At 40.7% G+C, this 27940-nt stretch overlaps 1 protein-coding gene across 2 annotated transcripts in view; it reads right to left on the bottom strand.

Moving 5' to 3' along the window:
- The window catches only part of zmat4a (zinc finger, matrin-type 4a), a 142496-nt gene extending 118887 nt beyond the window's left edge, over window positions 1-23609 (bottom strand). For both annotated transcript variants that reach the window (XM_036598887.1, XM_036598886.1), the window contains exon 1: window positions 23518-23609. In XM_036598887.1, coding sequence (XP_036454780.1) covers window positions 23518-23604 — 87 coding nt within the window. In that variant the 5' untranslated portion in view covers window positions 23605-23609. The remainder of the gene's footprint in view (window positions 1-23517) is intronic.
- Window positions 23610-27940: the final 4331 nt, after the last annotated feature.

Below are 27940 nucleotides of genomic sequence, written 5' to 3' on the forward strand. Positions count from 1 at the left end.
TAAATGGCCAGGGCTCACCAGCAGGCCCAAAGCTTTACTACACACTTCTAAAACCTAAGAATAGCTCAGCTAGTTTGCATTGTAGTCCTTGTAGATACTAAACAATAAGCCTTAGTATGTAATTATGTAGTATGTAGTAAGTCTGGGGTTTTAAGGAGTGAAATAAAATGCTTGAGTTATTCACTTCATTTACAGCCTACTGCTGCTAACTAGCTAGCATTATAATATCAAATTTAATTGGTGAAAAAAATGTTGGAGGAAAACATGAAAATATGCCGCATACTGGTAATTTGACTCATGATCGGAAAGCTGAGAGGTCACTATTCTCGACAGTCATAGTCAAAATCAAGCAAATAAACATTTAGGTGTGTTTAAGGTACATCATTCTCCTTAGAGGTGCCGTAAACCTGTGTGCATGCTGTACTGCACTACTGGGTTGACCAACAATATTGGTAATAAGATTAATAGCCTAGATCTTTATCTATATTAGCAAGAAACACTGAGATAGAGGACCAATAATTAGAGTTTTTGGGCGCACTATGCCTGTGATTTGAACGCACAATCTACCAATGACAGGGAAAGAACTTTTATTATGAAAAGAGCTGATGGAAAATGAAAATTAAATTGAATTAAAGTTAATTAACCAAAATCACAAAGCATTATGAGAAACTCCTCCCCAGTAATAGAGTTTATTATTATTATTATTATTATTATTATTATTATGTTTATTTTAAGACTGTGGTTTTCTTTTTTGTTTAATTGAGTTTGTGGGTCCATATAACAGACAGCCATAGACAGTGAAAAACTGTTTAACTAAAATACTGGAACACAAAATTAATGTTTTTTTTTACATTTTTACACAGTTTGAAAATGTCAGCTGCTCTTTACACTCTGTCAAAATTTCATAATGAATGGATAAATAAAATGAATAAAATTTTACATGATATAAGTACATTTTAGCCCTTTAAAATCAGTATCAGTATCAGCCTCAGCACTTCATTTTAATTTTTACATTTATCCTTTAACCCATTATTTTAATTTTTAAGTCCTTAGAAAGACGTCCAATATTTTTCACTGAAGTATTTTGGAACCTTTAAAAGTCTATTTTTATTGCCATTGAAAAAATAAGATTACTTAATCAAGTCTTAAGTAGATTAGATTAGATCGTTAGTGACCACTCTATTCTCCACACTTAATTGACCGAGAACACGTCTTTTTTTCTGGTCTAAGCTGAGAGCACTGCGTCACCATATGAGTGTGCGTGGAGAGAGAAGATCGTATGGAGGTCATGGTGAAGAGGGCATGAAAGGGCACGGCAGTGGGCGGCACTCACAGATGCTCAAGCTTGGTATGGTGGGATGTGATTGGTTGCTGTGATGAGGGGCGCCGGAGCACACAGCCATGTTTCTGTTATTATGGGACTTGGAGAGAAGTCATTTCCCCTCCCGCGGCCATCATACACAATGATGACTCTTTTTCTCTTTTTCACCCAGCAAGAAGCAGATATGAAGCCTGGAACTCTCCCACAACAGATCAGTCTCAGTGCACAACAGTATCTACTTCCACTCGCTGAGCTCCACCTACCTTATAGCTCCACTGTGTAGGTGTACAATTGCAGACAGTATCTGTTTCGGCAATATTTGTCAGCCTCCCTCTACCCCATTCATCAGGGATCAGTTTCTGACCACAGGCCCGCTGTTGTCCAGACAGTAGCAACACTGGTAGTATGTGTGGTTCTGGTACTTGAGTGCATCATTGGCATCAATAGAGATCAATGGCAAGCCTTGCTGATTTCTCAGCTGCAGCCAGACCGAACAGTAGTAAAAGTTTGCCTGGCAAAAAGTCTATTCCCTCAAATGGGAAAGGATTCAGGAATGAGATAAAGGAACCCGTCCTGTGGTAAACAAAAATGGTCCAAAGACGACATGTTTACATTTTCCCCGAAGTGTCATTGGATCCTCTAAATCACAAGGTCGCTTAGCAGTCAAAATACATATAAAATGAGCATGAAAGTAAGTCTTCACACTTAAAAATGATGGTTCTTCAAGGGTTCCATATGGAGCCATGAACACTCAAAGAACCCTTTTGCATGATTAAATAGTTCTTTGCATCATGAGGGGGTTCTTCAGATTGATGGAGAATGTGCTGTATATGGTTCTATATAGAACCTTTTTTGAAAAGGGCTCCATTTAACACCAAAAAGAGTTCTTCTGTCATTACAAGCTTGACATCATAACATTTGAAGAAGTGTTATATAGAAAGGTTCCCTTTTTGGTGCTATATAGAACCATTTTCAAAGGTTCCCTTTTTGGTGCTATATAAAACCATTTTCAAAGGTTCCCTTTTTGGTGCTATATAAAACCATTTTCAAAGGTTTCCTTTTGAAAATGGTTCTATATAGCACCAAAAATGGTTCTTCAATTTTTACGATGTAAAGCTTGTAATGATTGAAGAACTCTTTTTTGGTGTTATATGGAACCCTGTTCAAAAAGGTTCTATATAGAACAGCACTTCCTCCATCAGTCTGTACTACAATTCAATATTTTGTCTCCTCCCCTCCCTCTCCTCTGTGCTACCATGGCTCATTTTTATTTCTCTCCTGTTTCTTTTTCTTCTTCTGTTGGGTGACCATAGCCGGCCTCAACTTCGTGTAATTGGTCCGAAAGTCCGAATCATCCAAAAAAAGTGTTTTCACACAGCAAACAAACTGAATCATGGTTTAGGTTGATACGGACCGAGACCACCTCTTTTGCTTAGACCAAACTATGGTCCTTTGGTTCGGATCGTGGTTTGAGGCACCTTTTATACCTGCTGTTTGGGTTTGAACCAAACTGAAAAGTCTGAAGTTCCAGACCAAATAAGGTAGCAACCTTAATCTTCAGTTAACAACACAAGCTAAGTTGGCTGCAACTTGACGGCTCAAAGCATCTGATGACGCTTGGTGGTTTGCACAGGGAAAATTGAGATCACAGTATTGTTATGTCAGTTCAGTGCACAGCAGTGTTAGCTTGCATGTAGCAATATTCATATTTCAACTCTTTAATAATTTAGGGGAATATTATATCAGCTTTAAAACATTTTGGTTTACCACACCAGCAATTAAAAAAAAACTCATTCATTTGGGTCATAATGAAAACCAGCCTAATATGAGCATGATGTTGAACACAGAATGACATACAACTTCATGGGTCTATAAAACAACTTTTCGGAAAAAATGAACGAAGCAGAAAAATTGAGGAGAAAAGGTGCGACTGTGGCTTAACCTGAAAATTCCTGAAGAGTTGAATCTGGTGTGTTTTCACAAGGAAGTCCACCAAACTGTGCCTCCAGGACGAGAACTGATGACCACTGGAGGATGGCTAACACAAACTGTGCATCAAGAGATCACCTAAGAGTCTAAGAGTGAGTTTGTATCTGTAGTTAGATTCTTTTGATCCACATCAAAGTAGAAAATGATACGTTCTCGTTCATTAAGTGTTCAGACAGACATATCTGATGTTTAAACTTAAGTCTTACTCAGCTGATTGGCCAGATTTTGTGGCGTACAGTTGTACTCTGGCCTATTTAGCTCATAGATTTATAAGTCTTGTTTTATCTTTGTATTTTAAAGCAATGTGGTGCAAGAGGCAGTTAGTTTGGTCCATTTTGCATTCATATTTCAAACGAACCCCACCAGAGTTTGTTTGGATGAGGACTAAGGCAGATCTCCACAGGGGATCTTGGCTGGCTTATTTGGTGCGCACCAGGGTTCGCATGGCAGCGTTCTTGCTTGTGCTAACAAAACACACAAACAGAGCAATCTCAGCAGGGTTCATTTAAATCAAACCAAACCTGCCCAGTGCAAAAACTTTCTAAATGTACACCAGCAAGGTGGAGCTACAAGCTGGGGGTTTGTATTAAAGTGGTCAGTGGAAATCAGTAAACTTCCAGGCATCTGTGACCCACTTTATGCTCAGCTTTCTAAGACATATTTTTAAAAAAATGCTTTCTTTTAGTCAACGGGTCTAAGGGAAGTTCTCCAAAGTTGAGGCAAAGGGCCGTTGGGTATTTTTCCGGAAATTATAGAGGCACTCCAAAAGTGGACGAAGGGTCTGAGCAGTTACGGAAGGACGATTTTTGGTCCAGAATATTCATGCCGCTGTGCTGTTTTTAGAAAGGGGCTAGCGGAACTTGCTGATGGGCCTTAATTATCACGCTGACAAAAAGAGAAGCTGCCGAAACATGGCCAAGTGGAGGAGCCGAAAGGGAAGCTGCAAGAGATCAGAGGAAGGCTCGCCCGGCTGCAACACAACGAGGAAAACGGCAAACTGACCCGAGCCGAGTGCTAGGCCGAGGAGCGCTCTCTCTGCATTCATTTCTGACATATACACCAGCCTTGGCTTCTCGAACATTCCAGTGTCCCAGTTGAGCTCATTAGCATTTGGTGGCAGAACATCAGAGCGTGAGTAGTGCAGAAAAACATGAGAGAGTGAGAGAGAGAATAAAGAGAAAAGGGCGAGGAAGGAAAAACCAGTGTGAAGAATTACTATAGACAGCGGGAGCTCGCTGCTAAAGGAAGACTGCAGCTGCACACAGACTCCTAATAGCGGCACACAATCAGCGCCAGACCGACTACACCACTGAGGCGCAAACCGAATGTGTGAATGTTTCATCAGAAAAGGCTAAACCCAGTGCAGCAACACTGAGCCTATTGAAGACAGACAGACATAGTGCTTGTCCAAGTGTGTCAAACCATGTCTATAACAGTTGGACCTTCAGTTTGGGACATAAATGTCAAAACTTCATCGAAAATGAAGAAGAAAACACCTCTATCATAATGCTAACTTCTGCTAGTGCCCCTTTGGGATGCTGGCAGTAAGTTTTAGATGAAACACAGGCATCTGAAGCTTGTAAAACACATTTCATATTCTATTTGAAGCTCTATTTGAAGACATAAACATGTATATATATATATATATATATATATATATATATATATATATATATATATATATATAAATTTTTTTATAAAATCAGTTTTAAAGTGACTCTTTCAGTAAAGCGTCCTGCTGCCCCCGTTTTCCATTTCTAACATTTCACTGAAACATGGTCAGACGGTTATGTATCTAGAACTTCCAGAAGGCCTAGAGTGACCTCCTTTATCACAAAACTGGTCTTACTCATGACTGATTGATTCCACTATCATTTCCTAATTATGCTGGTAGTTGATCTAACATGTAAAGTCTTCAGTCCAGCTTCTGAAGTCTAAACCAATGGGAGAGCTCACTTGGCTGTATCTACCTTGATGCCAGAGAAAAAAAATCTGATTGGACAGTTTAACCTTCAATCAAAACTTAACAATAGATTAAGAGCATTACTATGATACGTGCAGAGTTCAAATGTTTGTCCTTTTTTCATAGAAATCATTAGGCATTTTCTGAAGGCCTAGAATGTCCTGAGGGTTCCACACTGATGTCCACCTTGCAGTTGTACATTTAGACACTGTAGCCCACTGTAGCTTAGCTGTGCTGAGCTACTGACAATTGAGAACTGACCACTGATGAATGGAGTTGAGGGAGCTAATAAACCACGCAGCAACAATTGAGCTATGCTCTGGAATGGTCTGCCTATGTAGTGGACTTATAAGGTAAGAGGAAGTCATGAAGTGGCCAGTAAGTGGAGGGACAAAGTGGGTGTTACTGATAAAGTGGCTAGTGAGGGGAAGTACAAAGTGTTTCTAATAAAGTGGCCAGAGAGTGGAAGTACAGCGTAGGTGCTTCCAATAAAATGGACAGTGAGTGGACGTAAAGGTATAGGATCTCAAATGAAGTGGCCAGTTAGGTGAGGTACAAATTAAGTGTTTTAATAAAGTTGCCAGAGAGTGGAAGTATAAGGTGGGTGTTTCTTATAAAGTGGCCAGTGAGGAGAAGTACATGGTGGGTTTTTCTGATAAAGTGGCCAGTGAGGAGAAGTACATGGTGGGTTTTTCTGATAAAGTGGCCAGTGAGGAGAAGTACATGGTGGGTTTTTCTGATAAAGTGGCCAGTGAGGGGAAGTACAAAGTGGATGTTTCCAATAAAATGGCCAGTAAATGGAAGTACAAGGTAATTGTTTCTGATAGAGTGGCCAGTGAGAATCTGATACATTGTGAAAAAAGGAGTCGACTCAGCCACAACAGACAGGGCTATGCTTGACCAGCATGCTACGGAACAGCAACCAGGCTGACTGTCCCAAACACCACTACAGTTCAGACAACACAAAAGATCAATGAGTGTCTGAATAATACAAGAGACACACTAAATTTTTTATTTGGGCTCATAAAAGTCGAAATCTGCATGGGCAAATGTTTTTTCTTATTCTCAAGTTAACGACGCCTGCATTCAGTGAAAGAGAATTTATCATGACAGAGGAATCTTTGATATGTCAAAGAACTTGGACGTCATTTATATATAATAGGGAAAGAGAGGAATTCAGCAATGCCATTAACATTCAAGTCTATCCCAAAAACTGCTTAAGGGGATTTATGAATAAAATATCAACCCTACAAGAGCAGCTACAAGACACTTTACGAAAAACTGGGCACGATTCATACCGGTTCTGAAGGATGGGGGGCTGTCGTTTTTGGATAAATGTTGCGGCTTTGATAAAAAACGTACATAATAATTAGCAACAGAGGACTGCAGAGGCCTCCAGTCATGACGAAATAAGGCCATTATGCAGAACTCCACTCATCTGCACTTTTTGAAAAGTTGCGAGGGAGACAGATTGTTCTGAGCCCGAGTTTCTCAAGCAGTGTAGATTTTGACGGATGTCTGAATCTGAACGGAAGAGGCCGCCTAGACACATGCTGGCTTGGACATACAGCAGCCCTGAGCCTGCGGAGAAGGAGACGGGAAGAAACGAAAGGAAAATGGGAAGAAAAATCACGAAAGCATTAGCAAAAGCAATGAAACAAAGATGCAGGAATTCGACTGCCAGGCGGTTTTGTGCCTCCTTCTCTTTTGAAAGGGTATATGAGGAAAGTGCCATTAGATCACTCTCAGAAATGGAAATGAAAGATATTCGGGAGACAAAAAAGACACGTCTAACAAAACTAAACATTTATGACACTTCGCAAAACTTAAGCTCCTCCGAGTCAGAGCAAGGGAGCCTGTTATGTAAGACGATCAAAAAGACAAACAGAAACTTTGGCTAGGCGCACATAAACACAGACAAACACCCAAGAATCTTTCCCTCGCCGTCAGAGATGAGCATATAAATGCAAATCGCTGTCTTGTCTCAGCGTCCCCAAACAAATCAGCTTTCCAACATAACGAGTAGAGTCTCGCAAAGCTGGTACACTGGGGCAAGACAGAAATGACGCTGGCGTCTCTCTTCAACCTCAGCAGGTCCTTGGCAGCTAATCTCCCTGCAGGTTTTTTTTTGCCTCTGACAGGGCTTAGCTTGATATTGTTTTTTGGCATTTCATGGGAAATATCTGTACAGGTCACAAAACAACTCAAGTATTAAAAGGAATTGTGATTTTAGACAAAGACACCTGAAATTAGGATATATCGCTTAGGGGTCACCTGCAACTTTGTGATCATACATTGATAGTCATATGCAACACTTGCCGATATCAAATTCCAGTGTGCTAACAACAACAGGGCATTCCCAGGTGCTTTTATTAAGGTTATATGTTGGTCAAAATACTAATATATGTTATGCTGTGTTCGAGTGCTCATCAGAAGGTTAGGTATACCAGACAGTTAACTAGTACAGTGACTTCAGTCCATTCGGGTGCTCGTTCATAGATACGTCCCACTACATGGAGAACGAAAGCATGGAGGTCCGGAGGATACAATCCCGCTTTTTCTTTGCTGTATTAAAAAGCACATATATCTAATAGAATCACATCAGGTATAAATTTCTTCATATTCACCTCAAGTTTAGCATTTTTCTTAAGCATTTTCAAAAGGTTGAAGGTCACCTTATACATCAAATCTACTCATGTATCATCTAGAAACTTAAGTTTACCAGTTGTAAAACTGACTTTGTTAGCCATTCGAGTGCGATTACAGGTGGGAAAAATGGTATTTCCCAGTTTCCAAGACCACTTGAACACAGCATCATCTGTCTACACTAGCTTTCATTCCCAAATTAGCAATTGGTGAAGTAAGCTCAAGCACATCAAAGTGCAGAGCTTTGACAAGACTGGATTCCCTAGCACTTTTATTAAAGGATATGGCCAAAAATGCTAATATAAACTAGCTAATGTAAGTTAGTTTGTCTGTACTAGCTTCCATTATTTCTTGAATGTAACACATAGTTAACAAGCATACCAATGCAAACTTGCTTAGCTTGTTTTTTTTTGTCCATAAAATCTTTTGTCGGGGTAAAATCTGCCTGGGTTGAAAAATAACTCAAGAGTTAACGGGAGTTATGCCATTAACCTTGCTGCTAGGCTCAAGTCAAGGAGGCCTCAAATTAGCATGTTTCATTAGTGGACTGCCTGCTGTATTGTTAACAACCATTGATAGTCAAGAGCAACGCTCACACTCTTCAGGTTGCAGCACTCTGACAAGATCAGTAGATTCCCAAGCACTTTTATTAAAGGTACACTTTGGCTAAAAATGCTAATGTTGGTTAGCTTGCCTGCAGCACCCTCGTTAATACTATTGGGTGAAGTAATTCTTGACATGAGACCTAGTTCACAAGCAAATGGCAGTCTTATCTCAGCGTCCCCAAACAAATCATCTTTCCGACATTACGATTGGAATCTCATAAAGCTTGTACACTGGGGTGACAGGGATGAGACAGAAATGATGCCTGCATCTCTCTTCAACCTCAGCAGGTCCTCGTCAGTTAATCTCCCTGTGACGCTGCTTCCCTGCTCACAAAGTCTTTCTTCTTCTGACTGGCCTTGGCTTGATTTTTTTGTCTTGGATAATTCATGGGTAATATCTGCCTGGATCGTAAAATAACTCGGCCGCTATTAACGGAGGACGCCTGAAATTAGCGTGTTTCGTTTAACAGGTTGCCTGCTGCGTTGTAATCAAACATCAATAATCATGAGCGATGCTTGCGCTATTCAAACTGCAGCGCTCTGACAAGACTGGTGGAATTTTTTGTGCTTAAGCTCTGTACTGATGACAGACTTTGAGCGCAGATGGCCGAAATGATGCTGTTACTCCGCAGCGAAAAGCGCTAACAACCAGTTATCATGACTGATAAATGCAATCACAACATCGCTCAAGATAATAACAGCTTTTTCCTTCAGATTTTCAATCATACAGGCTTAGCGTCTGCTCAAACTCCAAGGAAAGGGAGAAAGAGTAATTCAGTAATTCAGAATTGCTTCTTGGCAAACCTCCTCTCAGGAGATCCTCAACAGAGGTCAATGAACTCAAATTTACATCACAGTAATTTCTACCCAATACGAACCCTGAATACCTGAATCCCAGCATCTTGTCTGGAATTGGGATTTAATTAAATTGTTGATGCAACCAGTTAGCCATTTAGTGTAATTCCCAATTGGTATTCCAACAAATTACAAAATTCAGGACTGGAATCTGGACTGGAATCTGGACTGGAATTTTAAGACTTCTACTCAAGTTTATGTCTAACCCCTTAAAAGGCCAGGGCCCTCTGGTGGCACACTTCTACAACATAAGAACAGCTCAACCAGTTTGCATTGAAGTCCATGTAGTTATTGAATAATAAGCCTTAGTATGTAACAAGCCTGGGATTTTAAGGGATTTATCTGTGCTGGGAGTGCAGTTTTCAGCTTACCATGGTTTCCACAATATGGCAAAACAGACCTCTGAAGTTGTAAATCATTCTGCAGTCGATGTCATGCCCCTGAACTTTGGGTCTAAGCTGGTTTTCTCCAAGGGAAAATGAATGGTGTGTTCAATAATTGCTGCCATCGTGATGAAAATGTTCTAAACCTGATATATTTTGCCCTTCATACATACCCTGAATGGTTACTGCTACTGGTTTCTCTGAATTATGGGGTTGTTAAAGAGTCGGAATACAAAAAATGCTACATGTTAGCAAGCTAATATTCCTGCCTGGGGTATTTTGGTGAGGTTGCCAGTCATACGATATCAATTCAGTGAGCAGTTGTGATAGCTTGCATGTAGCAATATTTGTATTTCAACTTCAAAATTATTTCTTATTTCTGTGAATTGAGTGATGTGGAAAAATGTACATATGCAAAACGTATCAGGTTTGGAACATTTTACATGAACATACTACATAACACTGCTTTAAGATGACATCTGTCTTGGCAATTACTAAACAATGTATACCAGTATTTACCTTTTTTTTACCAGTATGTTTTCCCCCCATACCCTGAGGCATTCCTAATTCTTTGGGTCAGGGGTCACTCTGGTCCCTGTCTGCTCCCCTCCTGCTCACCAAACAAACCCTATGGGGGATTATCTTACTTGGCAGATGCCCCCTTGATGAGGAACAATGCCCCTCTGTCCCAGCCTCATGAATTTTGGATGCTCGGTGGAGCCACAGCCTGAAGATATTGCAAAGGATAATTTTTTCCACAGTATTATGGAGGACAATGGGATCATATGTCATGTTCTGTGTTAAGAGGAAGATGATCTGATAGTATAAACCTTGTTGAGGGACAGATCAGTGCCTGGCAGGCATAAACAAGGTGCCATGTTCAAGACATACTTCACCCAGTAATTCTAACTTGGAATGAATGCTAGTGAGGGCAAGCACTTTAATATTTTTAGGCCAAAATATTCCTTTAATAATAAGATGCCATCATAGAAAAAGGTGGTTTTCCCTTTTGAGGTAGAATAAGCATCCTCTCCACAACCTTCCACCCACGTAGTACAATGTCAGGGTCACCAAATCTTTTCTAATTCAAAGCATTTATCAAGGTTACTTTCCAAATATTCATGGCAAGCTTTTTTCAGCCTACTTTGGGTTTGCAACTGACAAAGCAGATATGCACTAGAGATAACCAGGCGAGCAACAAAGCTAATTAAGCTGGGAGTAATTATTAGTCTTGGGGCAAAAACTTGAGCGGACTTGTCCACCTCTTTTGCTCTCTCATTGTTTGTGTCTCAGGTTGTACAGTCAGAGGAGTCAAATTGTTGTTTGTAGCAGCAGAGTGGACAATACCCAAGGACAGATGTTGCTCTCCATGCGCCATGTGAGTAGGCCTGGCACAATTACTTCAGCTCACTGTGATTATTTAAGGTAACTACAATTTTTTTTTACAGTTCACACAGAATATTTCACTACAACAAGCAGAATATGAATTGAGTGGATTGGGTTGAGGCAAAGCAGACTATGTATTTATTCAGACACAGATCTCATGAAAACGACAAATGTTCTGCTAATGTAGTATGGCATGTTTAGGAGGGCAGTACTGAGTGATGTTTGTTTATGTATTTGCTATGTAGCTAACCCTGCTGTAAAAACCAGTTTAGCCTAACACGAATTTGGAACTACACTAAGCTGGTTTATGCTGGCCTACTGCTGGTATAGATGGTCGCCCAGCATAGTCATATTAAAAGTTGCTGTAGCTGGAAGTAAAAGGCCCAATCCCATTTCTTATTTTTACCCCTACCCCTTGTTCTCGAGTATCATTTTGCCCCTTGAAACTGAGTCGCCTACCCCCTAATTCTTCAGAGGTGTGAAGCTGAAGTCACCTACTTGCCAGCTTCTTGTTTGAATTTTCCCGTTCCACCTTAAATGGTGCAGCAATTCTGACATCTGAGGTGCCAGAATGTAACTGCTGCACCATTTAAGGTGGAATAGGAAATTTAGCTAGCTAGCTGCAGAGACATCAGCATACCACTAGTGATTTTTATGCTTGTTATGAAGAAAAGAACCATAATACATTAAAATAAGATAATACAGTGGATCTATCAATGGAGGCAATATTCATATTTGTCGGTCTCTTTGGTCACTTTGCACAGCCACCTTGCTGTTTTTTTTTTCTCATTACACTCTGTTTGGAGTGTGAAAAACCTCCATTTTGGGGCCATGTAGCCCTAACACCTATCTCAACAAAAATCAGGACACACTACCCCTAGCCGTAAATGTGCAAAATGGAGGGGTAAGGGCTAAGTGGTAGGGGCAAGGGGTGAAATGAGACTGGACCTAAGAGAGTATAATTGTCTATGCTCTTTCTGGGTGGGTGTAGTGATCCTCCCTCTTCCCCCATCACTCAACATGATGCTAGCCAATATGGGTGACTGGAAGCTGACATGACAGAATTACCGAATTAGAAGCTATGATGCTTTCAAGTGATCCCACTTTACTGGAAAAACAAGTTTCCCACTAGCAAGCACCACATGGAGGCTAATGCGTGAGGAAATACATTAGCCTTCACGATACCAGCTTGGTAGCTTTGTATAATAGGGGGAGACCTAGCTAGCAGGTGGAACTGGCCACAACAAATTTGGGGGGAGGGCCGCAAAAAGCCTTTTTCCTCGTGTAGAGCTGGCAAATGTACTCACAAACACAAATGTTCATGTTTTCTCATCATTCTGAGGACATCTGGCCCACACAAACAGCTACACATACACATGCAGTTTCCATGTCTGGTAGACACACAGAGACAGCTGCCCAGCTGGTGCTACTGCCCAGTCAGTCGCACACATTTTCAGGAACAGTCCCCGAGGGTGGGATTAAACGCACACACACACAAATACAAAAGTGGAATTGTGAAACGGAGCTTCTGAGCATTTCAGAGGCACCCAGTTGCCGCTCTAATCCGAGCTGCAGCTGAGGACTGCAGTGAGTGTCTCAGCTCCGCTATCTCCACCATACATGCACACACAAGTTCTCTCCATGCACAGAATGACCTCCATTCCTTTCATTTGCATCACTTGCTATTTCTAAAGGCTACACCGCCACATAACTCCACAGTGGAAAGGCTGAAGATCCAGATAACAAAACTAAAGACAACCTAAAAATAGAGTTTAATGTGTTTTTGTCATGAATGTCATTCTTCAGTGTTCTCTCACTACAATACCCAGCATGCATTATGCAAATACATCATACAACTATTGACAATCCCCAGGGTGTCATCCAATTTTGAGTGACTAACCACTGATTTATAGGCTAATAAATACTTCTAAGTTGGCCCCAGTGAGGGGAAAATGGATGTGTAGTTAGCTTGTTGCTAACGTATAACTGGAAATCACATTAGGGTGCTATGGAAATTAGCATTGTTGTCATAGTGGTAATATGGTGAGCAAAAAGTATGTATAAAGCAAAAGATTTTGCATTAGACACTGCTTCGTGATTTTATTTTCATTATTATATGATTTGAACATTCTTGTTTCTTTCAGCAGTCCATGGTTGCTTGGCAATAGAATTGTTTATTGTGATTATTATCAGTAATAACTTACATTATTTATTAAGAGTTTTATCACATTATATGTTGTCTGCCATTTTATAAAAGTAATAATCCACTTTGAACCCTGTGTACAGTAATTTTATTGCAAGTAAAGAGGTTTTACTCTGCTTTGTGGCCTAATAACATACCTTACCTGTGATAGAATCACTGTAAAGCACAGCCTCTTGTGGATTTATCTATTTATCTTTGTTTAGCAAAAATTGACACTAGAGAGATGTTTTTTACCCTTTCAGCCAGAACCAAACTGAGGTAAGATACTGAGTAGGGGTGTAACAACACAATGTATTGCATAGTGTCATCCCATATGTGCCTCTTAATTCAACATGCCCAAGTATCAAGCAATGCATTCCACAGAATGATTATACTGCATGAAGTATAACACAAATTCAGTCTATAATGTGGGCAGACCCACATGTAATGCATTGCCTCCATTGTTATGATGATTTGAAGACTACAGTTACCCGACTGGAATAAGATACTCAGCTTCCTAGCAGTAACATTTGCTGCCTGCCTTCCTTCTGTATTTGCCAGCTAACAGAAACAGCCCCTGATGCGTTGTAGTGCTTCTAAATGTCCCCTCACCTTCAAAATATATATCACCAGAAGGGGGTTTTCCTAGTCTTTAAACTAGAATATCTTACTCTGGAGATTACTGCAGCACCACTGTAGGATGCGAGCACAGGTTTACAACAGAATAAGTGATGGTTACATTTTTCACTGGGGACAGAGTGTCCATTTTCAGGTTTATATTGCCTTGGAACAGAAGTAGACTTCCCAAAGGTTGTAAGAGGTTTAGCCAAGGAGAGGAAAAGCTCTCTTTCTATCGAGCTGTGATCCCACAGCCTAATGAAGCAGCCTGGCTTTCCGCCAAAAACGGGGGCCAGGATGGAGCATGCCTCATGACTCGTCCAATTAAACAAAGCTCACAACATCACACGGCATGTGTAGCAGCACCTGACATTTGCATCCTACACTTGTTTGTATCGCCTTTTAATGTGGTCGAGTTCATTTCAGAAAGTCAGTTGCCTCTGGTGTGATTATTTCACAATGCGGGGCCTAGAAACACCTTCAGTTCAGCAAAACATCAAGCAGGTGCTTAAAAGTATTTAACGGCAAGCTGCTTTACGAGTGACCTCCATGACCTCTGCACTGCAACGTGATTAGCTCCTACTAATACCAACTCTATCTCATAAAGAAAATGACAATGACTAAAATTTTTATGAATTCGAATATTTTCATTTTTGAATGTTCTAGCACATAGTATCTCAGCTCTAGCTCTGCAGTCCCAGATAGTTTCCATCTGTAATGATTGGCAACCAAGTTGTCGATCAAGAAAACATGCCACCTGTTTCTCTGAGATGCACAAAATTAATTGTCTCATGATTAGTTTGCAGTTTTCCACATGCAGAACTGTTTCCTTTAGAAAAAACAATCTAAAATTATAAGCAAAAAGCTTATTAGGTTGCTTCACACATTAAGTGTTTTATTATTTTAATTTAAAAATTATTTATAGGCTGTAAACACATGATTAGTGAAAACTATGGCAACAACTACCAAACCCGTACTAAGAACCACTAAGCCATATAAAAAAACAACAACTAAACCATACCAAAAACTACCGAATAATCCCAAGAACTAGTAAACCATACTAAGAACAACCAAACCATAACAATATAAAACTATACCAAGAACAAACAAATCATACCTAGAACAAGCAAACCAGACCAAAATCTATCAAACTATACCAAGAGCAACCAAACCACAAGAAAAACAACACAACCAGACCAAAATATGAAACAATAACAAAAACAATCAAACAATATGAAGAACTGCTGAAGAACAAGCAGACAATACCAAAATCTATAAAACTATACCAAGAACAAAAAACAATACCAAGAACAAGCAAACTATACCAAAATCTATCAAACAAGACCAAAAATAACCAAACCATAAAAAGAACAACCAAACCAGACCAAAATCTATCAAACTATACCAAGAACAACAAAACTATATGATAAACAACCAAATCAGACCAAAAATCTCTCGTACTAAACCAAGAACAACCAAACCATTTGAGGAACAACCAAACCAGACCGAAATCTATCAAACAATACCAAGAAGAACCAAACAATATGAAGAACTGTTTAAGGACAAGCAAACTATACCAAAATCTATCGAACAATACCAAGAATAACCAAACCATACAAAAAAACAGCCAAACCAGACTAAAATATATCAAACTATACCAAGAACAACAAAACTATATGAAAAGCAACCAAAGCGGACCAAAAATTTATTGAACAAATCCAAGAACAACCAAACAATAAGAACAAGCAAGCTAAACCAAAATCTATCAAACTACACCAAGAACAACCAACCCATACCAATAATAACTAAGCCAGACAAAAAAAACTGCCAAGGCGTACCGAAAACTTAGCAAACCAATTTATCAAACCTCAGGAAAATGCCTTGATGCACAAAGTGCATTGATAAGATAAAGTATCGTGATATTTCATTTTTGTTATATCTCCCAACCCTGCATTCCAACAGTGGCTGCAGCCTCTTTTAGGCTGTCTGGCCGGATTGTCCACAGCAGTTTTTGTCCCTTTTTTTTGTCAATTGTTTATCAATCATTTTTTTCATTACCCTTGAGTATCGTAATTGAACATCATTAAAAGTTTTTCATTTTACCATTAAAGTGAGGTGTCTTTTCAGCTTTGATATGCTTTTCTTACCCTAATAGATTTTTCGAATATTTAAGATTAGATATTTGCATCCCTACAAATCTGCAATCGTGAGATTGAGTTATTATCACAATGTCAGTTGAAGCACAGCCATTTATCTTACTGACATGTCAACAATGCTGCACATTTGTTCTGGTATACTATTATATATGAACGTACTGTATTTTTTTGACTTGCTGGTCTCCAAGGAATGCAGGCTATTCTCCATTAAACCCCAGAAGGAAGGCTACAGACTGTGACAATGCTCTGCTAATGCAGCGGGATATTTAGGCTTGATATGCATGAGGAGTAGTGAGCGAGGTTCAGTGAAGGGACAGCCTCATTCATCTAGCAGCACTTTTACATCCTACACCATCCTCGTTGTCCCAAAGCGTACAAACCCGAGGCCTTTCATGGCTTTTCTGATAGACGACCTGTGCGGATCCAAATATTTGTCGTCTATCTTTTCTTACCATCTGCGCTTCAAATGAGATATTTATAATCCAGGTTATGCTTGATCGAATATGGATGACAAGCGATATCTTTAGTTCCTTTTACAACAAAAGCAAAAATAGCCAGAGGTGAAAGAGTACAAAAGTTCCTCAGAGAAAAGAAACACAAAACTCTGTCTTCACCGAAGACGATGGAGCGGCGGAACATGACAGTCACGCATGAAATATGAAAAGATGACAGAAGACGCCCTGAAAGAAGATGACAGAAGACGCCCATATAGAAGTTTACATAATGTATCATCACTGATGCGGCACTGACATGACTCACTTTATTGAAGACTTCTGTATATTCCAGGAACAGTGTTCACAAATTAGACGAAGAATAATGGCGTGGGATCTGGCTTTGTTGAGTTAACATCACGATAAACCACAGACCACCATTCCTACATATACATGACCTACGAATGGCAACTCAGGTCACTGTCAAAGCTTCGGGCTTAGAAGATGTATTTCTTTCTGAAAGCTTCTCAGGACTTTTTTCTGAAAGCTTCTCAAGATTTGGCTTCAGAACCATTCTACTAGAAGTACAAGGTGTTTCCAATAAAGTGGCCAGTGAGTGACAGTACAGGGTAGGGGTTTCTAATAAAGTAGCCAGTGAGTGGAAGCACAAGGTGGGTGTTTCTAATAACGTGGCCAGTTAGTGGAAGTACAAGGCAGTTGTTTCCAATAAAGGGGCCAAAAAGTGGAAGAACAAGGTAGGGGTTTCTAATAAAGTGGCCAGAGTGTTGAAGTACAAGGTAGGTGCTTCCAATAAAGTGGCAAGTAAAAGGAAGTATTAGGTCAGTTTTTCTAATAAAGTGGCCAGTGAGTGGAAGCAGAAGGTGGATGTTTCTAATAAAGTGGGCAGCGAATTAAAGACAACAGTGTTTGGGATGTAACCCCTTTCTGATCAAACCCAAAGACTGGACACTGTAAAACATGCTGGAATGTGCAGGCTGCTCGACTTCTGATCACTTTTCATGATTATTAGTAAGCTTGGCATAAACAAACAAAATCCCCATCTGTCCACTGCACAATTGCTCAGTTTCACTTAATCTCTCAGCAAACGGGAGACATGAGCGTGGAAAATCTCCAGCTTTCTCAGCAATAGAGTCTTAGCAAGCATGGCCAGATTCTGAGAGGACGAAGCTGCCCGTAGCACAGGAAGGAGAGTTAAAAATGGAAAAGATAATGCAGAGAAAAAGAGCAAGGAGGAGATGGTATCTAAACTGAACCACCTTGTGGAGTCCAGAACAATCTTTCAGACTCCCAATATCCCTGCAGTCCTTCTTCTGGACCATTGGTTCCCAACTCTGGTCCAGGAGTAGCCATTGTCCAGCATGTTTTGATGGGCATTTTTGAAGGACGGGGTCCTCCAAGACCATGATTAAGAACCACTGCACTACACTTTGTCTGAAAAGCATGGCAGGTGGGGGTTCCACAGCGATTCCCACAGAACTAACAAACTTTAAAGCTGTTTTGTTTTCTCCGAGCTTTAAAGAGGAGGTGCTTTCACTTGGCTGCGCCATATCCATAATGAATGAGAAGAAGTGATCCCGCGCTTGCCCGAAATTCCTTGCCGTTGTTTTTCCGAGGCTAGCCTGAGGACAGGCAGGCAGCTCGCACTCACGCTTAAACAGCCTTAAAAGGGAAATCAAAGGCCGGCTTCTCTCTCTGCACAGGAAAAACAGTGTCAACAGTGCATCAATAATGCATATCTCTACTCTCTCTCTCACGCACTCTCTCACTCACTCTCTTTTAGCTCTGTTTATTATTAATTATCAGTATAAAGCCGTCATTATATGACCACCATTATCACAAGCTGGTAACACGCTAATGTTGACCAGTGCTCATAAGGCTACGAGACACATCGACCTACATAAACATGCAGAAATGCATATCATCTTAATAGGTGTCAGGTGTCTTAATGGTTCCAATTTCAGATTTTGAAGTTGGCAGGTTATACTATTTTGTAGGTAGTCTGATGTCTGATCCCTGGGCAGTACCTAAACTAAACTACAGAACTAGAAAGCTCATGAGTTGTAGTGCTGGTTGTGGACCTAATGCCACTTAGCAACCACCTGGGAAAGCATAGCAATGGCCTAGCAATACTTAAGCAACCATCTGGGATACAGTAGCAATGGCCTAGCAATACCTTAGCAACCACCTGGGAAAGCATAGCAATGGCCTAGGAATACTTAAGCAACCATCTGGGATACAGTAGCAATGGCCTAGTAATACTTTAGCAACCACCTAGGAAAGCATATCAATGCCCAAGCAATATCTTAGCAACCACCTGGGAAAGCATAGCAATGGCCTAGCAATACTTTAGCAACCACTTGGAAAAGCATAGCAAGACCTAGCAATACCTTAGCAACCACCTGGGATAGAGTAGGAATGGCCTAGCAAAACCTTAACAACCACCTGGGATACTGTAGCAGCAGCTTAGTCAAATCCTAGCTATTACTACCTTTTTCATTTACTAATAAAAAAAGATGTATGATTTTTGGTTTACATTGAGTTGATTTCAGGTGATGACTTCTTAAGAAGTTTTAGGGAAGAAGAGACAGAGAATGACATTTGCTGCCAAAAGTTACAATGCAAAATTTAGATTAAGACTACAGTATAATTAATAATGGTCCTAGTCTATGTATTATTTAATGTTATACTTACAAAAGATATTACAATGTACAATACCATGTATAATTAACGTATGTCACGTTGAGCTACACATGAATTTCAGTCTTTTTATCTTCTTTTTACTTTGTATTCTGAAAAATCTCCCCACTCCAAAGATAAAGCTTTGATCTTGACTCAGACTCACTGCATCCAGGTCTCGGCCTTGACTCGGACTCGCCTCTAGTGTGCTCGATTACAACATTAGACGAAGTCTATTGAAATGAGCCTTATGTAGGTTAAAGCTTCACAAGCTTACGTTTGTGTCATGATCTCTTAGAACATTAACGTGCCACCCACAAGCTTGAGCCAGTCCTGCAAAGTCACTGGTTGACTTTCACAAAGAAATCTAATTAGAGGGCGCGTTTGAAAGTTCTCTCAGAGCAGTAAAAGAGAACGTCTGCATTTGTTGAGCTGGGCAACAAGTTCTGCCATGCTTGGGCTCGGAACTGGAAAAGCCTCTTATCTCATAGGGCTATTTGCCTCGTCTCTGTGAGGGATCCGCGTAAAGCTACCTCTACGCCAAAGCCAAACCTGCACCTGCAGGAGGAACTTCAAAGGCGTCGCAGGTTCATATGCATAAGTACACAAGTATACAAGCAAAGCCCATTTCTGATGGCCGATAATAAGCGCTGAGCAGCAGCGGATGAAAGCGCAGCATGGCAGCGGAAGAGCTCATTAAACACGCCGTGCGCGCCTGCTGAAATGGCCAGCGCACAAAGACGCTGCCCTGCAATTACCGATGCATAAAGCACGCTGCGTTCACGTTTTGGTAGGGGGTTAAGAGAGGAAAGCTCCTGTGGCCAATGCATGCACGATAAGATCTTCAAAGAGGAGTAAAGCATGCAGCCATGCATGCAAATATTTACTGCAGCCAGCTATTGTCAAACTAATTACAGTAGAGCTACTGTGATGATAATTACTATGGTGCTTAAAAGTGGTGCTTTCATAGCATTAATTACAATGCAGGTTGTGTGCAAAAGTTTAGGCGCCCCTGCTCCTATTACAAGTGAAAATAAGTGCGCATCCTCTGCAGAGAACACACTTCTGCACATTTTGATGCACCGTTGCTGTTTGTTTGCTTCATTTAACCCTCTATTGCATGGTGTTGCCATATGGCAACAATTATTTTATCTCAATTTTACCAAAAAGCAGTACTGTAAAATCTGTGTTTTCCTATTTAATGGCGGTAAAAGGGTCTTTTACTTTAAAAAGGACAAATACTTTATGACTTCAAATGACTAGGAATTCTTATTCTGATGTTATTAACATACATTCCAAATAACAATTGAAATTGTGATAATTTCCAATATTAGTAAATATTGCGTCATTCATTTTACTAAGTATACGTTTGATTTGTTTGGTCATGTTTTTAAATAAAAGGATGTTTTCAGAGCAAAATTAGATTTTATGGGTTTTTTTTTTATTATTTTATGGTGCTATGGTGCGATTGCGCATTGTTGCCATAAATTCCAAGTATTTCCATTATTTAAGAAATTTTAATTAACAAAAACACATTAAAACATTTTTATCATGTTTGAGTAATAATTCATGCAATAGAGGTTAACATACTGGGGGAAAAAAAAAAACATTGCCATTACAAGACTTAACGCACATTTATGTTTTTTGTGTGTGTGTTTTTTCCAGTTTGTTAAACAAATTGTGCAAATCATTTGAAGTAATGCATTGTTTGGTTGCTTCTAATTTGTCTGCTTCATTTACAGGCGGTTATTAGATTACATTTCTCTACTTAACAGGCCATAATCAAAACTGCAGCTCTTGTCTTTTGAAAATTGCACTCTTTCAAACTGTGATTAAACAACTGATTATTCAGCCCTGCTTCAGCTAGGCTTAGTCCAAAACAGAGGGGTCAAGCTGGGATCCTGTGGAAGTTTTTCTGTCTTCTAATAAGGCCCATTCGGGCTGACTCGGCCTTGCCTGCTGTAATTTGAAGGATGAAACAATGAGATGTGTAATAACACAAACGTCAGTGATGGCAGTCATATTCAAATGGATCAGAAATTCCTCAGATTTTTAGATTTTCTGCATAAATAAATGGTTAAGATGTAAAATAAGTCATTCAGACTGGTTTAGTGTGAAATTCTCCATTCTAGTGAAGTCAGAATTATTCACAGTAGTGCTGATAGTTTTTGGATAGTGAATAAAATGTCTATATTTGTGTTGTAGTCATGGTGACCCCTGGTTCCTATCACCACCACTGTAAAGACATCTGAGTCTCTACAATCAACCATTTCACACCAAACCACTCTGAATAATTTGTTTTCATCTCAACCACTGAATTACGCAGAAATGTTGAAAAATTGTGCGCTTTAGGTTGAATGCTAGTCTAACTGATATTAAATGGAAGTTCATTTTTGTTGTTTGCTTGTTTAGACTTGTTTACTTGTAATCTTTATGGTCACTTCAGTCTCACAACTATATGCTATCAGTTTCCAGACTGTGTCCCACTGCACTGCACATTACAACATTTTTCCTGCACTTGATTTAAAGGAAGTCCCAGCCCTTTTTTTCCATAAATGAGCTCTTAAAGTAGTTAGTCTTACAGGTTCAGTTCATACAGTCCACATATGGAAACTAACCTGCAAAACCAGCAAGTTTTCAATGTATTGGTTTTGTGATATTGTGACGTCACAAAAAAACAACACATTTCCATATTCCCATATTCCACCTACAGCAGTTTAGCTCCGCCCATTTCTGCTGAACTTACAGGGCAAGTTTCAACCTGGATTGCTTCTTGAACGAGGCAGCCAATCAGAACAGAGCTCATTTAAATACATCAGTCTTAAAGGCAGTTACAAAAGCAAAAGGTTTGTGTTTAATCAGTGTGTGAAATTTGCCTTGCTATTCCGGTGGTCCCATGCCGGCTCACTCACCATGGCAGTGCTAATGCTAGCTTCAATGCCAACAAAATGTCTGGTTTAACAGTTTGTCTACTGGAAATACTCTTTTCTAGTTTGGTAGTGTGGTCTTCTTCTTATGTCTTCAGTTGGAGAAATGAATAACAATCCACTCTTTCCACCAAACCCTTGAGAACCTGGGCAAGTTTTTTAGATGTTACAGCATATTGTAAAGTTTTTCAGAGGTATCCCAGGCATTGTTCAGGCAGCTGCTAGGCTATGAAGGAACTGGGTGAACCAATTTGCTGCAGCGCCACCATGAGGCAGACCAATGCAGCATCACTAGTTACTTAAGGATCCCAAAGACAGAAGCTCACTGACTCTGGGTGAAGCAGGTTAACAATGACCTTTCCCTGAATTTGGATTTGAGTGTCCTTTTTTTCTCTAATGAACAGCATAACATTATGATATGGTTTGATTTTGAGTTTGAGACCTTCAAGGGGTCCAAGAGGTTAATTGGAGATGCCGTACCCCCCAGGACCCCTATATTTCACATTTTGTGTTTTATTTTAAGGAATAAAGTGAGGTTGGGAAATGGTCATGTAGTGGTGGTGATAGGAACCAGATGTCCACCTCTAAAAGCTCCCTCACAGAAAGAAAATTGTTGTGATGCTCTGCCTGTTGTTTTATGTATTGTTTACTGGTAGTTTGGAAAAGATTTTTGGTCTAAAATGTATTATTTTAAAACACTTTCATGGCAGAGAGTATTGTGAGGCAAAATATTCCCCAAAGAAAAGTTATTATTTTCAGATTTATCACTATTTTACTATCATCAACATTACATATAAACACTCAGATGTCACGCGGTGGTTTTGGATAGTAAATAAAATGGCTATATTTGCGTTGTAGTCATGGCGACCCCTGGTTCCCATCACCACCACTGTAAAGAAATCAAAAAAGTCTCTAAAGTCTCTACAATCAACCATTTCACACCAAACCACTCTGACGTACAAAGGGATACAGAGAGGTTGGAAATGTTTTGGGGGGCATAAAACCGCACAAACCAATGAAATAAAGAAATAAAGAAAGAAACTGATAAAAATGTATGATATGTAGGATATGGGCCCTTTAAAATGTGGATCACGCGCGCGCATCTAAACCACAGCACGCGCCCTGCAAAAACATCCCAACAGGTGAGCGTGCGCGAGGAGAGAGCGCGAGCTTTGGCTCACGCGCGCGGAAACGAGACGCTCGCGCCAAAGTGCGGCAGTTTAAACGGAGCACGAGAGCACGCGCGCACGCTTGTTGTGCTTGGCAGAAATGCACAGTGTCCGTTCTGAAGGGATGCCCGAGGAAGACGGCGGTGGGACGCACAGCTGCGAGGGACGAGGCTCGAATCGCGCACGTACCTGTAGCTCCAGGCTGTAGACCTGCCGCAGATGCGTTGGGTAGACGGTGAGCTGCTGCTGCACTTGCACGGAGAGCGTGTAATCCATGGACGCGCGCGCGCCGAGAGTGGAGAGACCCGCGCGCCTGCACGCGCTTCAAAGCGCAGGCTGCTCGCCCGCCCCGCCCACCTCGCGCCTCATTGGCTGGCCGAGCGGGGGCGTGCTCCTCTCCGCCCTCATTGGCCGAGGCGTTCGCACATTGAAGTACGCATGGCAAAACAAAGCGTGGAGTCCCGTCACGGTCCCTCACAGCCCGAGGCTGGAGAGCCGTTTAACCCGTTAAAGCAGGGCTGGAGCTGCGGAGGAGGACTCCAGCAGGCCGTCTGGTGGGAAGGCTGGCCGTGAGGTGACCTACATGCTGTGGATTCATAGAGTAGATTTCTACAATCTGCTCTGTGAGGTGTTTCTCACAGACACATCAGTATCAATAGAAATGATTTCTACACTGATTTTACACTGATTTTACACATGATCTACACTGATTTTACACATGATTTTTTTTTGGATAGTAAATAAAATGGCTATATTTGTGTTGTAGTCATGGTGACCCCTGGTTCCTATCACCACCACTGTAAAGACATCTGAGTCTCTACAATCAACCATTTCACACCAAACCACTCTGAATAATTTGTTTTCATCTCAACCACTGAATTACGCAGAAATGTTGAAAAGTTGTGCGCTTTAGGTTGAATGCTAGTCTAACTGATATTAAATGGAAGTTCATTTTTGTTGTTTGCTTGTTTAGACTTGTTTACTTGTAATCTTTATGGTCACTTCAGTCTCACAACTATATGCTATCAGTTTCCAGACTGTGTCCCACTGCACTGCACATTACAACATTTTTCCTGCACTTGATTTAAAGGAAGTCCCAGCCCTTTTTTTCCATAAATGAGCTCTTAAAGTAGTTAGTCTTACAGGTTCAGTTCATACAGTCCACGTATGGAAACTAACCTGCAAAACCAGCAAGTTTTAAATGTATTGGTTTTGTGATATTGTGACGTCACAAAAAAACAACACATTTCCATATTCCCATATTCCACCTACAGCAGTTTAGCTCCGCCCATTTCTGCTGAACTTACAGGGCAAGTTTCAACCTGGATTGCTTCTTGAACGAGGCAGCCAATCAGAACAGAGCTCATTTAAATACATCAATCTTAAAGGCAGTTACAAAAGCAAAAGGTTTGTGTTTAATCAGTGTGTGAAATTTGCCTTGCTATTCCGGTGGTCCCATGCCGGCTCACTCACCATGGCAGTGCTAATGCTAGCTTCAATGCCAACAAAATGTCTGGTTTAACAGTTTGTCTACTGGAAATACTCTTTTCTAGTTTGGTAGTGTGGTCTTCTTCTTATGTCTTCAGTTGGAGAAATGAATAACAATCCACTCTTTCCACCAAACCCTTGAGAAGCTGGGCAGGTTTTTTTAGATGTTACAGCATATTGTAAAGTTTTTCAGAGGTATCCCAGGCATTGTTCAGGCAGTTGCTAGGCTATGAAGGAACTGGGTGAACCAATTTGCTGCAGCGCCACCATGAGGCAGACCAATGCAGCATCACTAGTTACTTAAGGATACCAAAGACAGAAGCTCACTGACTCTGGGTGAAGCAGGTTAACAATGACCTTTCCCTGAATTTGGATTTGAGTGTCCTTTTTTTCTCTAATGAACAGCATAACATTATGATAAGGTTTGATTTTGAGTTTGAGACCTTCAAGGGGTCCAAGAGGTTAATTGGAGATGCTGTACCCCCCAGGACCCCTATATTTCACATTTTGTGTTTTATTTTAAGGAATAAAGTGAGGTTGGGAAATGGTCATGTAGTGGTGGTGATAGGAACCAGACGTCCACCTCTAAAAGCTCCCTCACAGAAAGAAAATTGTTGTGATGCTCTGCCTGTTGTTTTACGTATTGTTTACTGGTAGTTTGGATAAGATTTTTGGTCTAAAATGTATTATTTTAAAACACTTTCATGGCAGAGAGTATTGTGAGGCAAAATATTCCCCAAAGAAAAGTTATTATTTTCAGATTTATCACTATTTTACTATCATCAACATTACATATAAACACTCAGATGTCACGCGGTGGTTTTGGATAGTAAATAAAATGGCTATATTTGCGTTGTAGTCATGGCGACCCCTGGTTCCCATCACCACCACTGTAAAGAAATCAAAAAAGTCTCTAAAGTCTCTACAATCAACCATTTCACACCAAACCACTCTGACGTACAAAGGGATACAGAGAGGTTGGAAATGTTTTGGGGGGCATAAAACCGCACAAACCAATGAAATAAAGAAATAAAGAAAGAAACTGATAAAAATGTATGATATGTAGGATATGGGCCCTTTAAAATGTGGATCACGCGCGCGCATCTAAACCACAGCACGCGCCCTGCAAAAACATCCCAACAGGTGAGCGTGCGCGAGGAGAGAGCGCGAGCTTTGGCTCACGCGCGCGGAAACGAGACGCTCGCGCCAAAGTGCGGCAGTTTAAACGGAGCACGAGAGCACGCGCGCACGCTTGTTGTGCTTGGCAGAAATGCACAGTGTCCGTTCTGAAGGGATGCCCGAGGAAGACGGCGGTGGGACGCACAGCTGCGAGGGACGAGGCTCGAATCGCGCACGTACCTGTAGCTCCAGGCTGTAGACCTGCCGCAGATGCGTTGGGTAGACGGTGAGCTGCTGCTGCACTTGCACGGAGAGCGTGTAATCCATGGACGCGCGCGCGCCGAGAGTGGAGAGACCCGCGCGCCTGCACGCGCTTCAAAGCGCAGGCTGCTCGCCCGCCCCGCCCACCTCGCGCCTCATTGGCTGGCCGAGCGGGGGCGTGCTCCTCTCCGCCCTCATTGGCCGAGGCGTTCGCACATTGAAGTACGCATGGCAAAACAAAGCGTGGAGTCCCGTCACGGTCCCTCACAGCCCGAGGCTGGAGAGCCGTTTAACCCGTTAAAGCAGGGCTGGAGCTGCGGAGGAGGACTCCAGCAGGCCGTCTGGTGGGAAGGCTGGCCGTGAGGTGACCTACATGCTGTGGATTCATAGAGTAGATTTCTACAATCTGCTCTGTGAGGTGTTTCTCACAGACACATCAGTATCAATAGAAATGATTTCTACACTGATACACTTAAAAAAGATGGTTCTTTAAGGGTTCTATATAGAACCATAAACACTTAAAGCACCCTTTCCATGATTTAACAGTTCTTTGCATCATGAAAGGGATGTTCAGATTGAAGGAGAATGTGTTGTAGATGGTTCTATATAGAACTTTTTTGAAAAGGGTTCATCTATTGTTATGTTAAGCTTGACACAAAAGAAGAACCCTTTTTGGTGCTATATAGAACCATTTTCAAAAAGGTTCTACTGTATATAGAACTGTATAGAACACATTGTCCATCAATATGAAGAACTATTAATCATGAAATGGTTCTATTCACACATGGTTTTTCAGGGGCTCTTTAGTAAAGAAAATGGTTCTATATGGAACCATGAACATCCCAGAGAACACTTTGCTTAGTTAAAGAGTTCTTTGCTTTGCGGAAGTGCTGTAGATGGCTCTACATAGAACATTTTTGAAATGGGTTCTATATAGCACCAAAAGGGTTGTTCTATTGTGTCAAGATTAATATCGTAACAATAGACGAACCCTTTTTGAAGCTGTATAGCACCCTACTCAGAAAGGTTCTATGTAGAACCCTCTACAGCATATTGTCCATCAATCTGAAGAACACTTTCAGGATGCTATTAGCAGTCATGCAAAGTTTAATCATGCAAAGTCTTCTTTAGGTGTTCATGGTTCTATGAAAGAACCATTTTCTTTGCTAAAGAATCCTTTGAAGAACCGTAATTTTTAAGTGTGTAGAACCATTTTATGCTTAATTTTTTATTCTCATATTGATGGAGAATGTGTCGTATATGGTTCAGTATAGAACCATTTTGAAAATGGTTCTATATAGCACCAAAAAGGGTTTGTCTACTGTTACGATGTCAATCTTGACACAATAGAAGAACCCTTTTGTTGCAATATAGAACCATTTTCAAAAATGTTCTATGTAGAACCATCTACAGCACATTCCCCAACAATCTGAACAATGTTTAATGATGCAAAGACCGGTCTAATCATGCAAAGTGTTCTTTGGGTGATCATGGTTATATTTTGAACCATTTTTTTTACTAAAAACTCTTAAAGAACCATCATTCTTCAGTGTATATGGAACATTTCATGCATAAATGTTGTATATGGTTCTTTATGGAACCTTTCTGAAAATGGTTTTATGTAGTACCAAAGAAGGGTTCTGCTTTGGATACAGTGTCAAGCTTGTAACAATAGAAGGACCCTTTTGGTGTTATATAGAACTTTTCCAGTAAGGTTTTATATAGAACCATCAATCTCAAGAAC

Source organism: Colossoma macropomum, unplaced genomic scaffold, assembly GCF_904425465.1.
Source record: "Colossoma macropomum unplaced genomic scaffold, Colossoma_macropomum, whole genome shotgun sequence".
NCBI lineage: Eukaryota > Metazoa > Chordata > Actinopteri > Characiformes > Serrasalmidae > Colossoma > Colossoma macropomum.